General features: G+C 42.1%; 2 protein-coding genes across 3 annotated transcripts in view; both read left to right on the top strand.

Moving 5' to 3' along the window:
* LOC133448911 (uncharacterized) overlaps window positions 1–24,885 on the top strand; it is a 79,687-nt gene that overhangs the window by 32,628 nt on the left and 22,174 nt on the right. The gene's annotated exons all lie outside the window — the stretch shown is intronic.
* Window positions 1,612–23,435, top strand: LOC133448900 (uncharacterized). Of its 2 annotated transcripts, none has more exons than XM_061727869.1 (9): window positions 1,612–1,856; window positions 3,780–4,210; window positions 4,578–4,655; window positions 5,736–5,810; window positions 8,100–8,162; window positions 8,956–10,936; window positions 11,568–11,732; window positions 11,820–11,867; window positions 22,131–23,435. In XM_061727869.1, the coding sequence occupies exons 1-9, from the start codon at window positions 1,685–1,687 to the stop codon at window positions 22,370–22,372; spliced, it is 3,255 nt and encodes a 1,084-aa protein (XP_061583853.1). In that variant the 5' UTR covers window positions 1,612–1,684; the 3' UTR covers window positions 22,373–23,435. The 2 variants fall into 2 exon arrangements, with proteins under 2 accessions (XP_061583853.1, XP_061583863.1); XM_061727879.1 differs by lacking the exon at window positions 22,131–23,435 and adding an exon at window positions 18,289–18,408.

The raw sequence follows: 24,885 nt of genomic DNA, 5'->3' as shown, positions 1-24,885 counted from the left end.
ATTTTGTATATTTTGAGTGGCCAGCAAGTGATTGTTGAGCCTAATTACGTTAATTTAAGTCTATTAATTTCCTTTTTGTGTTAATTTGTGTTAATTTGTTCCCTAACTGTCCTCTGATTTCCTCCCTCTCAGGTGCTGAGCTGACGGTGGTGGATTGGTGTCCGGTGGTGGTGCCCCTGTCTTTTGTTGTGTGCTGTGTTTAAGTCATTCACTTTATTTATTTTATTGCACGTGTGGTGTTTTAAGTATCCCCTCTTAGTTGACCCATCCACACCAGAAAGTCTCAGCCCTGATTGGTCCCCTTTTTAAATCTCCCCTTGTGAATGATTTCCTTTACTAGATCATTTTTAAAACGAAACAATTGAATAAAAACAAACCTATTTTTGTATAAATTGAAGCACCGTCTCTGCCTCCCTTTGTGATGAACCTGAGTGCTTTTTGTCTTCTGAAATAGCTTACTTTAATTTCCCTGGGTGAAACTCCCAGGGTGGCGTTGTTTGGCAACAGTACAAATCGTTTAAAATCCAACTCTGACTAAAAACTACCTCTTCGTGCCGCCACACTGAGATAGTTCTGCCCTTCAATTAGAGACCTGTAATTGCGTTTTTTTTCGTCATCGGACGCCAGGCGATCAATAAAATATTCTTGGATACCTAAAATTAAACAAAACATACACAGGTAATATTTAATTGTGCAGACATGCCTCGTAAGGAGAGGAGGTGGAGAGAGCTATATTACAGTGTTTAATCATACACTCCCTTATCTCCCTATTCCTCTATTCTTTCCTGCTTATCGCTCAAACAAATCATTATTTATAAATTAACATCAGCATTAATTTAAGATACCTTCATTATTTATGGAAGGCCACTGTCTAACATCATCAATCCAGCTATAATGATGCTGTAGAGCGTCAGGTTACAATGACAGCGCTGCGGTGGCAGATTGACACCTGCCACCGCAGCAATGGAGCCTGGCAGGGAGCGGAGTAATAGATCCATACGTATACGTATGGATCTATTACTCCCATAGACATATATATATATATGTCTATGGGCTGGAGCGGAGGAGCGGAGCCGCCACCGCAGTAATGGCGGCCCGCTCGACTTCCGGGTTTCGCCGGATTCGTCTATATAATACACTGACTTGAATAATGACCAGCAGAGGGCAGCAATACGCCGCTGATGCGTCTAGTCTGCTTAACCCGAAGAAGAAGGAACTCTCCGTAGAACCATCTAATACATCCATGAGAACCATAGACATATATACATAGACGCCGCATTGACTGCCTTGAGAACGTCGGGCGTGGCCGCCATCTTGGATCGGTGGCGCTTTGACTCCAGTGCGTTCACTTCTATTGAGGAAGGAGGTGTATGCATAAGGTTGAAAATGAAGAGAGTTATAGTTATTTTACTTATGCATACACCTCCTTCCTCAATAGAAGTGAACGCACTGGAGTCAAAGCGCCACCGATCCAAGATGGCGGCCACTCCCGACGTCGGCCCCAATAAGAAGCGTCAGTCAATGCGGCGTCTATGTATATATGTCTATGCGTAGAACCGTGTTCTCCACCGGAACTCCAGACTGTAACACCGGCGGAAGGTCGGAGGGTTTGAGAGGACGGACCACGTGAGCAGTGGTTCCTGTGAGGAGGTTCTGTGCTTGACTTTGTTTTTCCTCTCCAACAATGTCTAAGGTGAATCCTCTGAGAGAGTTTCTCTGTCAGAGACTAACAGCAGCTGCTGCAGAAATATTCTCAGTGTTTGAGAAAACCCTGTTGGAGTTTGAAGAAGAGCTGGACCGTAAGCGTAGACTGTTGGACCTCGTACTGAAACCTGAACTCAGACTCCACAGAGTCGGTAGGACCTGACAGATGAATGAATGAATGAATGAATGAACACATGAGTATGACTGCTACAACATCCCTGTGTCTAGAGTTAAAAGCCGTGCTAATGAAGCAAACCAACTAAATGTGACTCCCCAGCTCAAGCAGCTGCTGGTGGATTAGAAACATCCCCAACTAACTTGTTCTGTTTACTTGGTGCCTTTCATGCTCCATTCAGACTCTGGACCAGACTGCTGTTTCAGACTTTACACTTAATCCTTTATTTAGTAGAAAAGATGCAGATCCCAGTGGCTCCGTGTAGATTTTTTTTTTAGATTTATTAATTCAGCACAGTATAAAACACAGAACAGGTAACATACAAATGTAAAAGAGAGATTGGTAATGTGCTAGATGCTTATACGATGACTCTATCTATGTAAAATACAGCAAAAGATTGTACAAAGATTTAAAATATGCAGAATACATTATTGCAGTCTAAAAACAAAGACAAAGCAAATAAACAGCAGCATGAATAGAATACACGGTATCTACATGATTAAAGAAAAAAAATAACAAATCTAGAACTATAATTAGGTAATCTGATCAATTAAATGTACCTTGAACTTATGTGTAAAATTATTAAAAGCATTGGATGAATCAAGAAAGATTGCCAAAGCGTATTCATTATTATTGATTGCAGTGTGAATTTTATCAACCAATTGAATTATAGCCATTTCTGTAGAATGATTTTTCCTAAATCCATATTGGTGTTTATACAGTATATTACAGTCCTGCAAATGTGTCATCATTCAGTTATAGACCAATTTCTCCAGGATCTTTGAGAAACATGGGAGAACAGAAATGGGCCCGTAGTTTCTAAATACACTATGGTCTCCAGATTTGTAAACAGGGACTACTTTGGCAATTTTGAGTATTGGGTACTATTCCAGTTTCTAGAGATTTGGTGAAAATATGGGTCAAAGGCTCAGCAATTGAATGTCTAGTTTTCATAATTACCGGTAAGTTAGATCTGACCTCACCATGACCAGCAGCTGAGTCTTTCAGGCACCTGATTATGTCCAAGATTTCCTTCTCTGTAGGAGGCTTGAAGCTCTGAATAGAAGGATGGAAACCTGTCAGAAATTCAGATGGAGACCCGGCTATAGGAGTTATCCTTTCTGAAAGAACTGTACCAATATTAACAAAATAATTGTTAAAAACACATGCAATGTGCGTCTAGAGGAATCTGGAATCTGGAATCGTCGTGGAAAGCGTCTAGAGATAACATCTGTTGTATTAGACGCTATATAAATAAAATTGAATTGAATTGAATTCAATGTCAGATGGGTCAGAGTAGACTTGATTTTCATCAACACATTGAGATAGAAGAGTGACTGTAGACTTATTCATATTTAGAAGCTGGTTAACGACTCCCCAGGTAGTTCTTATGTTATTAGAAGCCTCATTGAATTTGTCGGAAAAGTACTTTTTCTTGGCAGTTCTAGCAAGATGATTATAATTGTTATGAAATTTCTTATAATTTGCTATATTGATTGGGGATGGATTACTGATGAATTTCTTCAGCATTTATTTTGTTATACACTCTATAATTTAGAACTAGAACTTGTGAGATGACACTGTCAACAAACCCGATCGTGTTCATACTCAGTACTTGTAGTTAGATCGTTATATGTGACGTGGAAGAAGCCATTTCTAGAACAACAACTTTATTCTTCAACTGTTGATACCAACGCAGTAACACAAGAGTACAGTCACAGTGCCGCCTAGTGGTCACACAGAGTAATGCACTTGTTTTCAAATATACTACATAGATGAAGGGGAAGACCGAAGGTTCAGGGCAAACTTTAAACCTCACAAATACAACCAAGCAATCAATACTGGGAAGCACTTTTGACTTGTTAAAATCCTATCGTTTTGTCCTTTTTTGTAATTCCAGAACTCCCACCAGAAAATGTGTGTAAGGTGGAGGAGGACGGGGTTTTCAGTGACCAGCACCTGGATAACCTGGAGAGGAGCTGCAGCCCGGACCAGGAGGAACCAGGGAATCCACAGACTCCAGAACTGGAGGAAGACTCCGGCGGTCAGGAGATGAAGCACGAGGACGTGGAGGTGGATGTCTCATTGGTCAATCCCACTGATGTGAAAGTTGAAAATGGTGAACCAGGACCAAACTGTGGCCAGCTGCTGTTGCACACTTCTCCTGTAGCTCCAAACAAAGATGAGGAAGGGACTGAAAGTTTACGCTCAGACTCCAGTAAAACTGCTGATCCGGAGCCAATGGGACGACACGGTGACCACGAGGACGCTGCTGTCCCGTCAGACAGCAACTGTGAATCAAAGCTGACCAGGACCCGCACGGGGAAGAAGGTATTTTATTGCAGCACTTGCAGGAAAGAATTCAGTAAAAGTAGTATTTCAATTAATCACATGAAGATCTACCTGTGCAACACCTGTGGAAAAACCTTTACTGAATAATCAGCTCTTAAACGGCAAATAACCATGCACACAAACATTATTTTTGGAAGATTCTAGGTTTCAAAGTCGATAGACTTAATAATAATAATTATTAATAATAATAATTTACCTTGTTGACTAATTAAGAAATATTTTGAGTGGATTTCTTTCTCTCAAAGCACTCAGAAACACAGCCATGATACCTTTTGCATAATGTTACACAGGGAACATCCTGCCATCAAGACATTTATGAAAATATCTATATTTTTCTGTTTTGCAGGGTTCTACTGAGGAAATGCCTCCAGAAGATTCTGGTGCTACACAGTCTTCTTCATGCACGGTTGAAGATTTCAAACAGGTATGTGTTGATAATAGAGAGATTTTAATTGAAATCTTGCAGTAATTGTCTATATCTGACAAAATGGTCCAGATTGTTTCAAAGCAAAGTTTTCTCCTCATGCTTTTTGTCCAGATGAGCATGGTTTCCATCTATTCAAATCCCAAATATTCTCTTAAGCAGTACATTCCCTGTACCTGCCTATTTATTTCCTTTTCTGGACTCAGACAGCTGTAAACCTGAGTCAGAGAAGTGCAGTGCTTGATCCTCTCCAAAAGGATGGAAAGGTCAATTAAATCCAGTGTCCTGCTTAATGACATTACTTATAGTAAAACTTTGTCTGTGTGTGTTCTGTCACCTGAGTGTAATAGGATGCTTGCCCTCGCTGGTGGTGGGTTTCCTCCCGCCCTCTTCTCCCCTCTGTGGGGTTGCTGGTGGCCTGGGTTCCGGGTTCTTCCTTGTCGGCCCCTGGTCTCGCGGGTGGCAGGGTTGTGCCCTCCCTCCCCACTATAGATACACTTCAGGTGGAGCTTTGATAGGATTATTACACACACACACACACACACACACACACACACACACACACACACACACACACACACACACACACACACACACACACACACACACACACACACACACACACACACACACACACACACACACATGATCATATACACACACACATAGACATACACACTGGCTTGTTCACCTGCATGCTTGCTCTGTAGTTTTTGGGGTTAGTTAGCGGTAGCTTAGCTCAGACTGTGATCAGATCTCGAGATTTGGGTCGATTGTTGCTTGTGTTTTGGTCGGCTCCGTGTCGGTTTTGTTGGTTTTGTGTTTCGTTGTGGTTTTTGTTGCAGATTTCCAGTGCTTTTTACCGGCATGGTATCAACCAATAATGTGTGTGCAGACAAGGTAAAAAAAAAAGAGAATCATTTTGAGTGGATTTGTTTCGCTCAAAGCACTCAGAAACAGCCATGATAGGTTTTGCATAATGTTACACAGGGAACATCCTGCCATCAAGACATGTATCTATATCTATATAGATATCTATCTATATAGATATAGAAATATCTATATTTTTATGTTTTGCAGGTTTCTACCGAGGAAATGCCTCCAGAAGATTCTGGTGCTACACAGTCTTCCTCCACAATTGAAGATTTGGAACAGGTATATATTGATACTTTTAATAAACATTGTACATTATCTGACTATGAAATACTATTTTCTGAATGAATAGCAGCCATTGTCCACCGCATTATCCGAGTCCGGGTCGCGGGGGCAGCAGTCGGAGCAGGGATCCCCAGACTTCCCTCTCCCCGGACACCTCCTCCAGCTCTTCCGGGGGGACTCCAAGGCGTTCCCAGGCCAGCCGAGCGACGTAGTCACTCCAGCGTGTCCTGGGTCTTCCTCGGGGCCTCCTCCCGGTGGGACATGCCCGGAACACCTCACGAGGGAGGCGTCCAGGGGGCATCCTATACAGGTGCCCGAGCCACCTCAGCTGGCTCCTCTCGATGTGGAGGAGCAGCGGCTCTACTCCGAGCTCCTCCCGGGTGACAGAGCTCCTCACCCTATCTCTAAGGGAGCGCCCCGCCACCCTGCGGAGGAAACTCATTTCGGCCGCTTGTATCCGGGATCCCGTTCTTTCGGTCATGACCCAGAGTTCATGACCATAGGTGAGGGTGGGAACGTAGATCGACCGGTAAACTGAGAGCTTTGCCTTTCGGCTCAGCTCCCCCTTCACCACGACGGACCGATACAATGACCGCATTACTGCGGCCGCCGCACCGATCCGCCTGTCGATCTCGCGCTCCGTTCTCCCCTCACTCGTGAACAAGACCCCAAGATACTTGAACTCCTCCACCTGAGGCAGGAACTCTCCCCCGACCTGGAGGGTGCAAGCCACCTTTTTCCGGTCGAGAACCATGGCCTCAGACTTAGAGGTGCTGATTCTCATCCCAGCTGCTTCACACTCGGCTGCAAACCGCCCCAGTGCATGCTGAAGGTCCTGGCTCGAGGGAGCCAACAAGACCACATCATCCGCAAAAAGCAGAGATGAAATCAAGTGGCTCCCGAACCGTACCCCCTCCGGCCCCTGGCTGCGCCTAGAAATTCTGTCCATAAAAATAATGAACAGAACCGGTGACAAAGGGCAGCCCTGCCGGAGTCCAACACGCACCGGGAACAGGTCTGACTTACTGCCGGCAATGCGAACCAGACTCCTGCTCCGGTCATACAGGGACCGTGCAGCCCTCAGCAGAGGGCCTCCGACCCCATACTCTCGGAGCACCCCCCACAGGATGCCACGTGGGACACGGTCGAAAGCCTTCTCCAAGTCCACAAAACACATGTGGACTGGTTGGGCAAACTCCCATGCGCCCTCGAGCACCCTGCGGAGGGTGTAGAGCTGGTCCAGTGTTCCACGACCGGGACGAAAACCGCATTGTTCCTCTTGAATCCGAGGTTCGACTATCGGCCGAATTCTCCTCTCCAGCACCCTGGAATAGACTTTCCCCGGGAGGCTGAGGAGTGTGATTCCCCGGTAGTTGGAACACACCCTCCGGTCCCCCTTTTTGAAGAGAGGGACCACCACCCCGGTCTGCCAGTCCAGAGGCACTGTCCCCGACTGCCACGCGATGCTGCAGAGGCGTGTCAGCCACGACAGCCCCGCAACATCCAGAGACTTGAGGTACTCAAGTCTCCTCAAGTCTCCTCACTGGAAGGAATACTTCGAGGATCTCCTCAATCCCGCTGATGAATAGCAGCGGGGTGCAAAAAAGATTACGGTAGGTTTTAATCTTAACTCGCACACTGTGCTCGTAAATTATTTCTTCCAGTTCGCACATATCCATTTTTAGGGGCAGGTGAAATACTCGCACTGTAGAGCCCTGCAGTAACGTCACATTGGACTACCAAAACAGCCAAATCCACTGACCAAGTGCAACACTATTAAAATATGCTCCGTTATCTCCATAGTAAAGCGATACCAAAATAATATATATATATATATATATATATATATATATATATATATATCATCCAAAAAGATGTACTTGAAAACAGGGTTTTGTTTCTGTAACTCATATTTGTTTGTATCTGTAACCGTAGTTTTGTAAACGTGTACATAGTAGTAGCTATTAAATATTTAGCTGTATGAAAGTGAGCTTGCACGCCCGTGTCTGAATGCACAGACTTGTAAAATGGAGTTTGGACACATGTAGAAGTCTACCAAACTAAGCTTACAGATAAATGCTTGTACTTAAATGTACAAGTTTGCAAAACTATAGTTACAGGTACAAACATAAATGCACAGCTTTACAAAACTATGGTTACAGATACAAAACCCTGTTTTCAAGCACTCATGAACATGAACACATGAACATGATGAGCATGAACAAATGAACACAGGCAGACCACGGTGTTAATTTTGAACACATCTGCTCTTGTTCTCTATCTTAGATGGACACGGAGAATCAGTTCTGCAGTCCAACTGAAATGGATACAGTTGTCAACAGTGAGAGGGTAAGTTGAATGTAATGTAGACATTTGATGGAAATGTGTTTGTTTTTTAATACTTTTAAGATACATACATACGACTATGAAATGTCTTGCTGCTCAAACTGTCTGGTAAGAATAAATGTTACAATAAAAAAATTCCAACAGTGTCAAAAACATAGCCTGGTGTGTGCAACTGTCTCCCCCTTGGACAAGTGTCTCCAGTGTGTGAGACCCGTGTCCTCCCTCAAGTGGCTTGGCTATAAATGCAGAGATGAGATATTAAATTAATTGGCACTGTCTGGCGAAAGGTAGTAGGTGTATGTGCTGTGTTCTGTGGTATGATTAACCACTCTATTAACACCTATGGAAAATGATCCTGGTACACAGCATAGGCCTACTATTGTTTTCAGTCTAACTATGGTGTCATGCAATTGAAGACAGCTACCTTACTCTATTAGAGTGAGATTGATTGCAGTGTGTCATATATGTCATCTAATTCAGATTACATAAAGATGTTTCATTCTGCCTTATTGGCACTGACCAGTTCTGCGAGGGTCATACTGTAGGTTTTCCTTAATCCACCTTGTTCTCCACTTGGATGTGCGAACATTTACATCAATAAGTGTCTCTGAAGCCATGAATATTTTGCAAGTTGGTGTGTATTTTCAGATCAGTGCAATGCTTTGACAGAAGAACAACTCCAATGGACCCACAGTGTTAAATTGTTTATATTCAAAATGTGTTGCAGTTTGTTACAGTTATACTGTCTTTAACTGTCCATTACCATGTAAAATAATGTTCTCTTTCACCATTTAAGGAGCAACAGTCAGATCAGGGCAGCATGTCAGATGATGATCAGCACATGTCTGTCGACGAAAACACACCGGACTCCGATTCACAAGATGATGAGGATTCAGATGCAAGCAAACCAGCGATACCTGATGATGGAACATCTTATGGGTCAGATACAAGCATCCGAGTTGTGTCCAGCACATCAAAAGGTTGGCCACTTCTTGAAGATGACAAGGCTCCCAAAACTGCTGCAATGTCTGATTCAGAAGCTTCTGTCAAAGGGTCGTCAAAGGAAGAGCCAGACGGAGTGGTTGACCTTCACAAACAACAATCATCACATCTGACTATGAGTAATAAAAATTACTGCTACATTTGTGGTAAGCCACAAAGCAAAATTGCTCGCCACTTGCAAACACACAAGACAGATGCTGAAATAGAACATGCATTTTCTTTCCCTGAGCACTCCAAAGAGCGCAAGATGTTACTGGAAAAAATCAGGAATAAGGGAAATTTTAGACACAACACTGCAGTTTTACAGAGTGGAAAAGGATCACTTAAGGTAAAGAGAACACCAAAGACCAAAGAACTGGCAGGGAAGTTTATTCACTGTATGTACTGTCAAGGCATGTACATTCGTAAGGAGCTTTGGAGACATGTCCGCAGATGCTCCTGTAAGCCAGGAGATGAAGATGTGAATAAAGAACCTGGGAGAACCAGAGTACTGGGTTTGGCTGGAGCTTCGGAGTCTACATTCTCTCAGCAGATTTCAAGTGGAGTGTGGAAGCTCCTAAGTGCGAGGAAACAGGATGAGATTGCGTCACTTGTGCGAAATGATCTTTCTATTATTCAGTTTGCCCAGTCACTCTACAACAGACATGGACAAGATCCTACAAAGTACGAATACATGCGACAGAAGCTCCGTGAAGTGGGACGTTTGTTGTTATGTCTACATACAGATTACTCTGTACAAAACCTGGAGGAGGCTGTCAGACCCGCCAACTTCCACAGAGTTGTGCAAGCAGTGAAGAAAGTTGCCGGTTTTGATGAAGACAAACACTCATACCGAAGACCAAGTCTTGCTCTGAAACTGGGACGCGCTCTCCGGAAAATCAGCGACATCATTCATTGTAGGGCCCTCATGGCTGAAGATGGAGAGCTGACGAAGTCCACTGAACTATTCAAGAAGTTGCTCTCATCCAAGTGGTCTGCGTTGGTGTCTCGCAGTGCCCTGAATACACTGAGTGACGCAAAGCACAACAAGCCATCAACATTACCCTTCACTGAAGATGTTCAGATACTTCACCAGTATCTCCAGAAATCTGCTGAAAGTGCCTTTTGCAGCCTGAAGAAGGAGGCCACCACTCAGAACTATGGGCAACTTGCAAAAGTTACACTTGCACAAATCATTGTGTTCAATCGCAGACGTGATGGGGAGGTTTCAAAAATGCGTCTAAAAGGTTTTCATAAAAGAGACAACACAAAGCTCCATGAAGATGTTGCCATGGGGTTATCAAAGACTGAACAGAGGCTCTGCAACTATTTCAGCCCAATCGAAATCAAGGGGGAAAAGGGCAGAAAGGTTGCAGTCTTGCTTACGCCAGGCATGGTTGATGCTCTGTCACTATTGGTCAGTAAAAGAACAGAATGTGATGTTTGTGCCACAAATGTTTTCCTGTTTGCAAGACCCAAATCAATGAGCCACTACAGAGGACAGGACTGTTTGCGTATTCATGCAAGCCAGTGTGGAGCAAAGCAGCCTGAGCACCTCAGATCCACACAACTCAGGAAACATGTCGCCACATTCTCACAAGTCCTTCATTTAAAAAACAATGAACTTGATCAAGTTGCCGATTTCCTGGGTCATGACATCCGTGTCCACCGGGATTTCTACCGATTACCTGTTCCCACAACACAACTGGCCAAGATTTCCAAGCTGCTGATATCAATGGAGAAAGGACATCTTTCCACCATCCAGGGGAAATCACTGGATGAGATTGAAATTGAAGGTTTGTATTCAAATTAGCAGTTGTAGGTGTTTTGTGAGTGTTTTCTTCTTTCGAAGTATTAAGTCAAAGGCATATTGATTTTCCATGGACTAGTGATCAACAAGACTTTCCATGCTAAAGTTGGGAAATAATTCAACATTCTGGTAAATTAACTTTTAGTGGATTACTACTGTGATAGTGTTGTCATATTGTGGAATCATTTTACAAAATTCTAGTTCAAATTAAAATTTCCAAGTAATTTGTGATCCAAAACTACAGAGCCCCTGAAGTATCTGTGAACACAACATAATGACGACTAATAAATATACAAATAAAAATGCAAAGTAGAATAGAATAAAATATACAAATACAGCCCTGACACAGGAAACCAGGAAATTCTGATTGGTAAAAATGAATAAATCTGACCTTTCAAATAAAATGTGTTACAGTCTTTATAGGTCGGTCACAACCGCTGCTTTAGATTCTTGAAGTTCCTTGTCCAATAGGCTTTTTCATTTTACAGCAACTACAGAATTTGGCCCTTAAATGATACTACTTCTATATGTTAGGCTAAAAATACAATTTCTAATATGAAGTCAAGTGTTTTTATATGTCCAGTTATTTATGTAAGTTTATCAATACCATTTCCCAGAGAAAATTGCGTTGAGTGAAGATGAGGCAGAGGACAGCGGGAGCCAATCTGATGATGACGGCTCAGACACAGCAAGCACAATGTCAGAGTGTGGAACTAGCGAGGCCGTGGATGCTGCATCAAACAGGACAATCACAGAGCAGGTCAATGACTTTGGAGATTTTGGTAGGTTAACTCACTTAATTGTTGTTTTTTCTGTGATTAAAATGCATTTTTTTTAACTATAAAAAAAAAATCAAATTATGTGTTTAGAAGGAGCAGTGTCATCCAAAGTAACTCAGATTGCCCCTCCCTCTGAAGGTAAGAGAAGTTTGATTAATAATACAAATAAGATTTAAGAAGACTTAAGATGACTAATTGTCAGTAACATTACATTTATGTCCATTTCTGGTTGCCAGTTCACCAAAGCTGGGCCATCTTGGGGTCTGCTTCTGGTCAATCAGAGGCCCCGTTTACACGTAGCAAAAACGGTGGCGTTTTCATGCGTTTTGGCCATTGGTTTACACGAAAACGGAGCTCAAAGTCACCAAAAACGATCGGAAAACTCCGGCCAAAGTGGAGATTTTCAAAAACTCCGTTTTCACGTTTGCTTGTAAACGGAGGGAAACGGAGATTTAGGCTTCAGAACGTCACGTTATGTGACAGAAACGTCACCAGCATCATTTGTGCGACCTGTGTTTACAATTTGTTGGCCACCGTCAATATTTTATTGTATTTTACCTGTTTTATATTCTAAAGTCACACTTAAAAGTAACTCCACTTCTCTGTCACTCCAAACCAAAGACTCTCGTTCCGTCTTGGAAGTAACTGGAAGTCAAAGCTGATTTATGATTCCGCGTTACACCAACGCAGAGTCTATGGCGTAGGGTACGCAGCGACGCGCACCGTACGCAGGTTACGCCGTCGATTTAACACGGAACCATATTATTCAGGCTTCACTTTATAGGCCAATTTCTAACCTTCCATTTGTATCTAAAATTCTGGAAAAGGCAGTTTCAAGCCAGTTATGTGACTATTTGTATAGAAATGATCTGTTTGAAGTCTTTCAGTCAGGGTTCAGAATGCATCATAGCACAGAGACAGCACTGGTTCGAGTTACGAATGACCTTCTTATGGCCTCAGATAAGGGATTAGTGTCCATATTGGTTTTACTGGACCTCAGTGCTGCTTTTGACACTGTTGATCATGGCATTTTACTGCACAGGTTAGAGCATGTTGTTGGGATTAAAGGGACAGCTCTACGTTGGTTTAAATCATATCTATCTGACAGGTTCCAGTTTGTTCATGTACATGAGGTTTCTTCAGAACAGTCAAGGGTCTGTTATGGTGTTCCGCAGGGTTCAGTGCTAGGGCCAGTCTTGTTCAGTTTATACATGCAGCCGTTGGGAAGTATAATCCAGAATCACGGCATACACTTTCATTGTTATGCTGATGATACGCAGCTCTACTTGTCTATGAAGCCGGATGAAACAGAACCGTTAGTTAAACTTCAGGCATGTCTTAGGGACATCAAGGACTGGATGTCCAGAAATTTCTTGCTTCTAAATTCAGATAAAACAGAGGTTATCATTCTTGGTCCAGAGCATCTTAGGAAGGGATTAGATGGTGTTGCGATGGCTTCCAGTGCAACTGTGAGAAACCTTGGTGTTGTTTTCGATCAGGATTTGTCGTTTAAACCATATGTTAATCAGGTTTGTAAAATAGCGTTTTTCCATCTCCGTAATATTGCAAAAATTAGGAAAATCCTCTCGCAGAGGGATGCAGAGAAACTAGTTCATGCGTTTGTATCTTCTAGACTGGATTACTGTAATGTGTTGTTAGCAGGATGTCCAAGTAATTTGCTGAATAGGCTCCAGCTGATCCAAAATGCAGCAGCACGAGTACTGACAGGAATTAGCAGGAGAGACCACGTCTCTCCAGTGTTAGCGTCGCTCCATTGGCTACCTGTAAAATTCAGAATTCAATTTAAAATTTTATTACTTGCATATAAAGCCCAAAACGGCTTAGCTCCGCAGTATTTACAAGATTTGATAGTGCCTTATGTTCCTGGCCGAGCTCTCCGCTCCCAGGGTGCAGGTTTACTCGTAGTTCCTAGAGTATAAAAATGTAGATTTGGAGGGCGGGCGTTCTGCTATCAGGCACCATTACTTTGGAACCAACTTCCAATCTGGGTTAAGGAGGCTGACACCACCTCCACCTTTAAAACTAAACTTAAAACCTTTCTGTTTAGTAAAGCTTATAGTTAGTGTTAAGTAAACCTCTAGCTGGTGTTGGTAAATCTCTAGTTAGTGTAAACTTTAGTGTGTTAGAGTCAGTAGTCATTGTCGCAGCTATAGAACAAAACTATAATAGTTAGTCTCAAATATAGCTTCGCGGTAGATATGCTGCTATAGGCTTATGCTGCAGGGGGGCACCGACATGATCCGCTGGGCGGTGCCTCTCACCCTTCTTCTCCTCTCCTTTTCCCTGCCTCTCTTCTCCATTACCATTTTTATTTATTATAAATATCTCATAGCTATCATTTTTGTCCATTGTTCCTGTAGTTTCTTGTGCCGGCCCCCCTTTTTTCTCTTTTGTGTATGTTTGCAGGCCGGAGCCTCAGGAGCTGCGTTCTGGCCTGTGTTCCCGGCCCTCCCCCCCCTCTGGTCATCCCATTGCTTCTTCCACCTGCCTACGTGGATGTCTGCTGTTGCTGCTTCCGCCTGCCTGCACCCCCCCCCCTCTGGTCATCCCGCTGCTGCTTCCACATGACTGTTGTGTGCTGCTGACGCCCCCCCCCCCCTCTGGTCATCCCGCTGCTGCTTCCACATGACTGTTGTGTGCTGCTGACGCCCCCCCCCCCCCCCACCTCTGGTCATCCCGCTGCTGCTTCCACCTGCCTGCTGTGTGCTGTCGACGTCCCTGACTCCCCCAGTCTGGCCTTCGGCAGGAGGGTCCCCCCTTATGAGCCTGGTCCTGCTCAAGGTTTCTTCCCTCCTAAAGGGGAGTTTTTCCTTGCCACTGTTTGGCTTAAGGCTTTTCTCCCACTAAGGGAGTTTTTACCTGCCATTGTTTATATAATAATTGCTCGGGGGTTTATGTTTATGTTTATGTTTATGTTTATGTTTATGTTTATGTTCATGTTCATGTTCTGGATCTCTGGAAAGCGTCTAGAGACAACATCTGTTGTATTAGACGCTATATAAATAAAATTGAATTGAATTGAAAATTGAATTCACACGTGTCATTTGCTGACGTTTTTTTCCAGGATTCTGATTGGCTAGCATGACTTCACGCTTCTTGTTACACTGCCCCCTGTAGGTTTGGATGGTCATAGCACCTTAACAAGCGTATTCATGCGGGTTCGTGTAAACGAGGATATTTTTCAAAACGTAGAGGGGTAAATATCCGTTTTTGTAAATACCCGGCTATGTGTAAACGTGGCCAGAGTCAGAATCAGAGTCAATCAAGTGTTTATACTTCAGATTAGTCACATACAAAGGTGGAGTAAAAAGCCGGCCGTCATAGAAGAAGTGAGGGGGACAGGGGAGACGTGATATCGCCTAAATACTGGGATAATGATCCATATTTTCAGAAAGTCACCCCAAGGTTTTATTTCAGATGTGGAGGCAATTAGTATCTGACCTCTGGAGACCTTTGGCGCGTTTGCATTAGTACCGCCTTAACTCGGTTTTACCCGTTTTGCGCTTTTGCATTAGGGCTGAGACGGGTAGAGCCGCTCCAAGCCGATACCTTTTTCTGTAACCATTTCAGTGAGGTTCTATAGCGGGCTGAGCAGGGACTATTTCTGAGGTCACCACCCTCCTCGCCAGTGATTGGTCGGGGGCAGGGCCGTCACCACCCTCCTCGCCTCTGATTGGTCGGGGGCGGGGCCGCCATCACCCTCCGCGCCTCTGATTGGTCGGGGGGCCGGCAGACGTTTGAATCAGGAAGCGGGAGTCAGCGCGAGGCGACTCGCTGCGATTTTATTATAAAGCGCAAAACGTCTGTTTGGTGATCCAACTCTGAGGTGCAGATGTTCATAAACCTGGTGGCTGTCGAGAAAAAATTAAAAAAGCGATGTAGACGGGCTGTTTTTTTCTCAGCCGCTCGCGGCTCCAGCTGATTTCTCATCTGCGCCGACACAAACAAAGGTGTTGCGCAATCGAGTACGTCACAGCAGCTTCACCCCAACCCCCCCACTTCTCCCCTGGCTGTGGAAAAACACACGTGTGGAGCCGAGCCAGGCAGAGCCGAGACTAGTGGAAAAGTATGAGGGGCCGTACAAGCCATAATTCATTCTGACCCTCTCACACACATACATTCTCCTTTCACATACATGTATTTTCACTCTCACACACATTCTCCTTTCACATTCATATATTTTCACTCTCACACACACACATTCTCCTTTCACATTCATATATTTTCACTCTCACACAAATTCATTCTCCTTTCACATACATATATTTTCACTCTCACACACACACACATTCTCCTTTCACATTCATATATTTTCACTCTCACACACATACATTCTCCTTTCACATTCATATATTTTCACTCTCACACACATACATTCTCCTTTCACATACATATATTTCACTCTCACACACATACATTCTCCTTTCACTCTCACACACATACATTCTCCTTTCACATACATATATTTTCACTCTCACACACATACATTCTCCTTTCACTCTCACACACATACATTCTCCTTTCACATACATATATTTTCACTCTCACACACATACATTCTCCTTTCACTCTCACACACATATATTCTCCTTTCACATACATATATTTTCACTCTCACACACATACATTCTCCTTTCACATTCATATATTTTCACTCTCACACATACATTCTCCTTTCACATACATATATTTTCACTCTCACACACATACATTCTCCTTTCACTCTCACACACATACATTCTCCTTTCACATACATATATTTTCACTCTCACACACATACATTCTCCTTTCACTCTCACACACATATATTCTCCTTTCACATACATATATTTTCACTCTCACACACATACATTCTCCTTTCACTTTCACACACATATATTCTCCTTTCACATACATATATTTTCACTCTCACACACATATATTCTCCTTTCACATACGTATATACTATTCACACATATACTTTACTTTTCAACACATACATGTATTTTCACTCTCGCATATATTTACACCCTAACCCTGATACAGGAAGCTCCTCCTTAAGCAGGAAGTCACTCTTATTCCAGGAAACACGCGCAAGACTTGCTCATCTTATCCTAGCCTGATGCTAAATAGCATCATGCATAGCAATCATGCTAATAAAAGTCATTGTGTTTTCGTATCTAGTGCAGTTTTGCATTTCAGGAGTGAGTAGCAATGAGAATGACATTCGCAATTTTTTTAATAACGTCTTACAATGTATTGAACAACTGCAAAGAGAGGCTACAGATTCTTTTGTTCGTGAGAGGCTGTATGGAGAACTTCGTGACCACTTTCAAACCTTATCTGGATTTCTGTCAATGTCAAGATTTGTTGAAGATTCAAGAAAAAGAGAAGCAGTCAATACATTAGAGTTGTTTAGATGTCTTCAGTTTTTGCTGACTGCTCATGAAACCAGACAAAGAACCGACAACAGCTATGTCCTGCTGCCTCCACCTGTCATGACTGGACATCAAGGCAGACCTAGCCTGGCCACAACAGCAGCAGTAAACAGAGAAAAATAAACCAAGGCCTAAATTGTCATGCTAAGACATATGATCCGCATTTTTAGGGTTCAAAGCATTACATCTGTTAAGATGTGCTAGTAAACACATAAACATAGATGCAGTGATACAAGTTTTTTACCCAAATCCAAGTCACAACTGATAATTTACACCACCTGACAGGTACCAGTACATAGGTACCAGTGTACCTATGCAATTACATGTCAGCCTAAAACTGTCCTCTAAGTCAGTGGTCCCCAACCTTTTCTGAACCGCGGACCGGTTTAATGTCTGACCATATTTTCACGGCCCGAATCTAAAGGTGTAGTTGATAAATACGAAATAAAATGACAAGATCAGCATTAAGAACTGTGGTATTTTCTCTATAGTAATAATAATAATGATTTTCGAAAAAATAAAATAAAATAATGGAAATTGTAAATTACCTGTAATATGAGTATTTTTATGAATGTGTTTTTATGTTTTTATGTCTCATTAACGTTATTTGAAGCCAGGCTTTTATTTTATTTATCAAGGAGGCCGATATTTAGTGCTTTTATTTTGAAGGCGTCTCGCCGAGACCTTGTAAACATCCGGTGCTTCGGACTTTAATGGTAAAAGTTTAACGCCAGTAGAAAGTGTGTCTGAAAGACTAGACTAGTGTCGGGAATGCTAAAGTGGTGCCTAACTGACACAAAAAGCACCTTCTGATAAGGATTTGTTTTCTTTGCAAATGTTATGCCTTATTTATGTACATATTGAGTTTGGCTGTCATGGTTACTCATGTAAGCGGTAAACCTGATTTATGGTTCCGCGTTAAATCGACGGCGTAGCCTACGGCGTAGGGTGCCATCGACGCACACCCTACGCCGTAGGCTTTGCGTAGGTGTAACGCGGAACCATAAATCAGCCTGTAGCTGTTATTACCGAGCGAGCAGCTGCGTCGGTCTGTATTTAAGTTAAATTAAACTTATATGAATGTAGAAAGACTAATTCTATTTTATTTTATTCCTTTATAGCTCTTACAGTGTGTTTGCAGTGTATTTACATCCAAGGAATAAAAACATGGTGAAGCATCAGTTTGAGACTCATCCATCATCAGGGGATGCTACAGAAATTATTGTTTCTCTGTGCGGCCAGGTACCAGATGACCCCCTTTTCCTTGACCGGGAGTTCCAGTTGCCAAAGTGTTGCCGAGTCTGATATTGCAATGACTGCCGCCGTAATGCTCCGGTTTGCTCTTGTGTACGATTAGCTGCTTGGCCTGCCAAAGCGGCTTGGGATGACACTCCTCAAGCTTTCTCAGCCAATCACAGCGCGATAAATGACCTGCCTTCCGTTTCCACTATACTCCTTCCGTTTCAACTATACTTTAATTCACATACATACATTCTTCTTTTACATACATATATTCTTCTCTTACATACAGATATTCTTCTCTTACATACATATATTATTTATAGTTGTGCGTGAGAGCAAAATGTATGAATGTGTGTGTTAAAATATATATATATGAGAGTGAAAATATATGAATGTGAAAGGAGAATGTATTTGTGTGAGAGTGAAAATATGTGAATGTGAAAGGAGAATGTGTGTGTGTGTGTGTGTGTGTGTGTGTGTGAGAGTGAAAATATATGTATGTGAAAGGAGAATGTGTGTGTGTGTGAGAGGCTCAGAATGAATTATGGCTTGTACGGCCCCTCATAGAAAAGTGCCACTTGAGAGGTCATTGACCTCAGCATTGCATTTTTCAAATTTTCCATCACTCTGCATTATAATCAAGTATATCTTTGCCAAAAATTGCATTTTTGTTGTAATGAAGATGCTTATTTTCTGCCAGCTGTCTCAGCCATGGCCCCATAACAAAATCTTGCTTAGAGCACCAGTTTGGTGTTATATTAACAATTGTTAACTCTGAACTTGTGAACCACTGTATTTTTATGTGAAAAACATCAATCAACAGATTGTTAAAAAAAAAAAAAAAAAAAAAAAAAAATTCACCACAAAGATACACATTCACTTGGCAGATGATATGAGCACGAGCTGAAGGCAGTCACTGTTAAAGCTCCCTATTATGCAATGTTGATACATATTCATATTGAGCAAGCACCACGCTATACTTTGGTTGCAACATAAAAATCTCTTTTTTGTTAGATTTTCTGCGTGCTCTAGTGAGCAGGATGTTTGCATTATGATCTGTACTTGGAGTTTAAAGGACATATCTGCAGATGCTATTTCTGCTTGAGAAAAGAATAAAATAAGAAAGTAAAAAAAAATAAATAAAAATTGCTGAATCTAAGGGGGCACGGTGGCGCAGCTGGTAGTGCAGCCGTCTCACAGCTAGAAGGTCCTGGGTTCAATTCCCGCCGGGGACGCTGTGGGCGCTGAAGTGCGTGTTAGTTCTCCCATGACTTCAGTGCCCACACCATGGGTGGGGTTGGCGAAAGGATCTTTCTGTGTGGAGTTTGTATGTTCTCCCCGTGTTCCCCTGGGTAGCTAGTGTGAGCTACCCTCACAAAAACATGCACACAGTCCTGGGCTACACATGCCCCCTCTGGCCAACCGGGGCGCCAGATGGGGTGGGGAGGATCTGGCCGGAATAATGTGATCCTTCCACGCGCTACGTCCGGTCAGAGAATCCTCACCCTGTCTGGTGAAAAGAAGCGGTCCGTCACTCCTCAGGATAAGAAGGAGACCTGAGCTCAGTGTAGGGCCCTCCCTGGGTTGGCAGAGGAGAGCAATGCCCAGGACTGTTACTTAGGTATGAGCACTGGGTGATAAAATGGGTAAAAAATCGGGGATAAAAAAAAAATATAAAAAAAAAATAAAAAATTGCTGAATCTAAAAAAAAAAAAGAGCACCAGTTTGGCCGGGGGGGCTCCTACCAGTACAGTTGTATGCACAAGTAACAATATAACATTTTGGAGATTTTTTTACATTTAAAGCAGCACTATGTAACTTTTCCACCTTAATCTAATATTTCATCATCATCATTGTGATGGTACATCAACTTCCAACAGGTTTAATTTCACCTCTGTCATGGTCTGAGGGGTCTGTATCACCTTCACTGGCACTATGTAACTTCGAGGTGGATGGTAGGAACCCTTCCACACTACTGGTAAAGCACTACCGCTTTTGTCCAAAGGAGCCGCCAAACTCAACAAAAGCTGAAAGTTACATTGTGCTGCTTTAAAGTCTATGTGGGATATGGAAACACAATGTTTTCAGCAACCATTAATGCATAATTACCTTTTATGTCATAAATTGAAAACAAATAAAGACATTATTGTGGCACCCTACAAAAGTTTGTTCACCCTACATAGGCAGTACTTAGTAACACCTCCTCTGGCAGATATCACAGCTTAGAAACACTTTTTGTAGCAGCTGAATGTCTTTCAATTTTTGTATTTGAGATTTTATCTCATTCTTCTTTACAAAAGGTTTCTAGTTCTGTAATATTCTTGGGTCATCTTGCATGCACAGCTCTTTTAAGATCTACCCACAGATGTTCAGTCATGTTTAAGTCAGAGGACTGTGATGGTCATTCCAGAACCTTCAGCTTGTGTCTCTTAAGGAAGTTCATGGTGGATTTCCAGGTATGTTTAGGATCATTATGATGTTGTGGAAGTCATCCTCTTTTCAGCTTCAGCTTTTGTACAGACGGTGTGATGTTTGCTTCCAGGATTTGCTGGTATTTAGTGGAGTCCATTCTTCCCTCCACTTGTGCCACTGGTTGCAACACAACCCTGAAGCCTGATATATCCACCTCCATGCTTAACAGTTGGCAAGGTGTTCTTTTCATGAAATGCTCCTTTTTTCTCCAAACATACATTTGCTGATTGTGGCCAGAGAGTTCTATTTTAACTTCATCAGTCCACAGCACTTGTTTCTAAAACACATCAGGCTTCTGTAGATGTTCTGTTACATACTTGTGATGTTGGATTTTATGACGAGGTCACAGGTCAGGTTTTCTTCTACTGACTCTTCCATGAAGGTCTTGTTTGTGCAAGCATCGCTGCACAGTGGAACGGTGCACCACCACTCCTGAGTCTGCTAGATCTTCCTGCAAGTTTTCTGCAGTCAAATGGAGGTTTTGATCTGTCTTTCTGACCAGCAGACGAGCAGTTCTCTCTTCCTTTCTTGGTCTTCCAGGTCTCATCTTGACCTCCACAGTTCCCATAAACTGCCATTCTCACTGTGGAAACTGCAAGCTGACAACACTTTGCTATCTTCTTGTAGTCTTCTCCTGCATTGTGGGCAGCAATAACTTTCATTTTCAGTCTCACAAAGCTGCTCAGAGGAGCCCATTGTTGCTGAGTCCTCACACGAGTGTGCACAATGTTTGAAGAGTCAGAGTATCTGTAAAGTTTGAAATTGGCACCAGCTGACATTTAAAAAAATTAATAAAACAAATTATGTATACTGCCTTTATGCCTTCAGAAAAGTGATTTTTTTTTTTTTTTTTTTTTTATTTGACAGCCTGGAATTTTCTCCCCCTCTGCCTAGTCCAAGAGGTCAAAGCTAAAATGCTTCCACATCTGAAAATAAACTTCATGGCTTATAGAAACACTGGAGAAAGTTTCATGCTTTAATCATAAAATGCACAATAACTTCCATATACGAGCTTATCTGCGCCACTTTAAGGTTTTTCAGACACCATAACATGCACAGCTTCATACTATGAGGAAGGATTTTCTCAATTCTGGACAGTTATCACAGCACCAGTCGTTTTATCATTCACCTTGACAATCACCACATAAGCAGTAGTATCATGTTGAAAAGTAATCTGCCACAAATGCTTTCATGTACAGTATTATCACTCTCTCTCTCTTTCTCTTTTTCTACTTTACATATCTTCCAGAAAAAGATGCTGGTCAAGAACGTGGGTCCAGAAGACCAAAGAAAACGTGGTCCAAGGCTGAGGTTGCTGCTGTAATGCGGCATTTCAGAGATCACATATGCAAAGCAAAACTGGCCACCACAAAGGAGTGCAATCACTGCAAGCTGGTAGAAGGTCCAGTGTTAGCACAGAGAACATGGCAAAATATTAGGGACTTTGTTAGAAACCGAGGAGTCTCTGCGAAGAGGCAGTCACACAAATAAAAGTTTTAAGCCCACAGTTGTGTTTTTTTTATTTGTATTGTAGTTATGTTAATAATAATGGCTTGGTTATATATAGCACCCTTCAAGGCACCCAGAGCGCTTTACAGAGACCATTATTAATTCATACACATCCTCACTGGTGGTGGTAGCTACGTTTGTAGCCACAGCTGCTACGTTTGTAGCCACAGCTGCCCTGCAGACTGACGGAAGCGTGGCTGCCATATCGCGCCAAACATTCATACACATTCAAACACATTCACACGGGGCAAGGTGGGTAAGGTTTCTTGCCCAAGGACACTACGACACCAACTGGGACGGAGCGGGATTCGAACCCGCCAACCTTCCGATCATTGGACGACCCGCTCTACCACCTGAGCTACTGCCGCCCCTCAGTCTTGATGCTTTAATATTTTATAAGCAACCATGTTCCAAACATGGGTCATTCTAAGTGTTTTAAGACTGATAATTTATTAGGAAAAGTTAATGTGGTTTATGAAAAAAGTTGTCTCCTGTTGTGTTGTGTGATAGAGTCCTATGTGGCTGTATGTCAATGTGACCGCCTACGAAAATGGTGATGTTTCTGCTTTATACAAATCCAGTTTGCGTCATTCTGTTTGATGAGACTGATGCTGCGTTCTGAATTGCATACTTCTTACTTTTAGTACATACTGCAGCTGCCCTTACAAAGGCATGTACTGTTGCATGCAGTATGCATACAATTGGGACATACTTCTACATCTGTCATTGTGGCTTTTCAATGTGTTGTCATTGGTCTGTGCTCTCTCGGCGGCTCAGTCAATGTGCAGTAATTGGGCGATTGGGTCAGAATATCCAGAAAAGCATGCTGGCTTGCATACTTCAAAATGTGATCAGATGTAGTAGGATATCCTGGTACTTTTGGCATACTGCATTTGACATACTATGTATTGGGACATACTAAATCGGAAATCACCCTGAGAATTCTGCAAAGACAATGTGGTCTTGGTAACTGTTTTGCTGGTCAAGTCAGTGCCATTTTGTCAGTTGGAATAAATGGCACACGTTGGTGTAGCCAAAAGAGAAATCTTTGGTCTGTTCATCCCGGCAGCTTCCACACTGGAAGTAACTGTGTCTTGTGTGTTGTTGTGTTGTGTGCCAGGTTTCTATGGATGGATATAGTGTGACCGCCTTAGAGAATGGTGATGTTTCTGCTTCATACAAATCCAGTTTTAAGTGACACTATTTGATTGGCTGTGTGAAAATAAGTCATATGTGTAGACAAAAAATATATGTTGGTTCAATTCAAAGACACTAACAAAACAAAAGTTACAAAAACATTTCATTGTATTGGTATGCTCAGCCTTCTGTAAGTGCACTTATTTTTACGCACTTGTTTTCACGCACTTGTTTGTTTATGTTCACATGGAGGACTGTCTCAGAAAATTAGAATATTGTGATGAAGTTCTTTATTTTCTGTAATGCAATTTAAAAAAACAAAAATGTCATACATTCTGGATTCATTACAAATCAACTGAAATATTGCAAGCCTTTTATTATTTTAATATTGCTGATTATGGCATATTATATATATATATATATATGTAACAGTGTTAAGAAATACTTTGATTATAGTTCAATTATGTTAAACTTGGGACACAGCCATGGCTAGTTTTATTTGATTTCAGTTTGTATTTGATGTATTTTATTTTGAAGATATTGTGTTACATTGTGGGTAATCCTCAGTACAGCGAAATTCAATACTGAGGGTAAGATGGTCTCCTGTTTGCTCAGACACAAACGAATTAATTAAAAATATCTATGCTTCATATAAGTGACCAAATATGCACTCATGTTTTCATAATGTTACCCAGTAACATTCGTTGTGTATTGTTTTGTATGTAATTGCTTATTTTATGGTGTAGAAAAGACGTTTAGCATGTTAGCTCGTTATGCTAACGGCTGTCACATAAGAACCCACTGACATTCTGAATGCTGTGTCTGAACAGGAGATGACCACAAGTTGTACTGTGTCTGAGCTGTGGTTGTGTGTCCCACTGTGTTCTCTCAGGTATGTTCTGTGCATATGTGCAATACTGTTTAATATTGTTTTTGTTGTTATGTCTGCAAATTATGCAGACTTGGAGAATAGAGGTTTACCTGTAATTTTACGTTTATTTTAACAGGTAGCACTAAAGTTAACTTTGTTTCCACTTAATTAAAAAGGAGCTTTGTATTTTATTTTCCTATTTTTGTCAGACTTTGTGTTTAAACAAATAACCACTATACGATCACTATATGAGTACAGCTAAATTCAATACTGAGGGAGATGACCACAAGTTGTACTGTGTCTGAGCTGTGGTTGTGTGTCCCACTGTGTTCTCTCAGGTGAATAAACCACACTCTTTTGCTCCAACCTGGACTTCTGTGAATCCTTGATCGAGACAGCAGGCAGGACAGATAGAGGGTGTCACATATATATATATATATATATATATATATATATATATGCTTTTATTTTTAATTATATCAGTTTT

The sequence above is a fragment of the Cololabis saira genome, chromosome 1 (assembly GCF_033807715.1).
Source record: "Cololabis saira isolate AMF1-May2022 chromosome 1, fColSai1.1, whole genome shotgun sequence".
NCBI lineage: Eukaryota > Metazoa > Chordata > Actinopteri > Beloniformes > Belonidae > Cololabis > Cololabis saira.
This window is presented reverse-complemented; position numbering and strand designations above follow the sequence as displayed.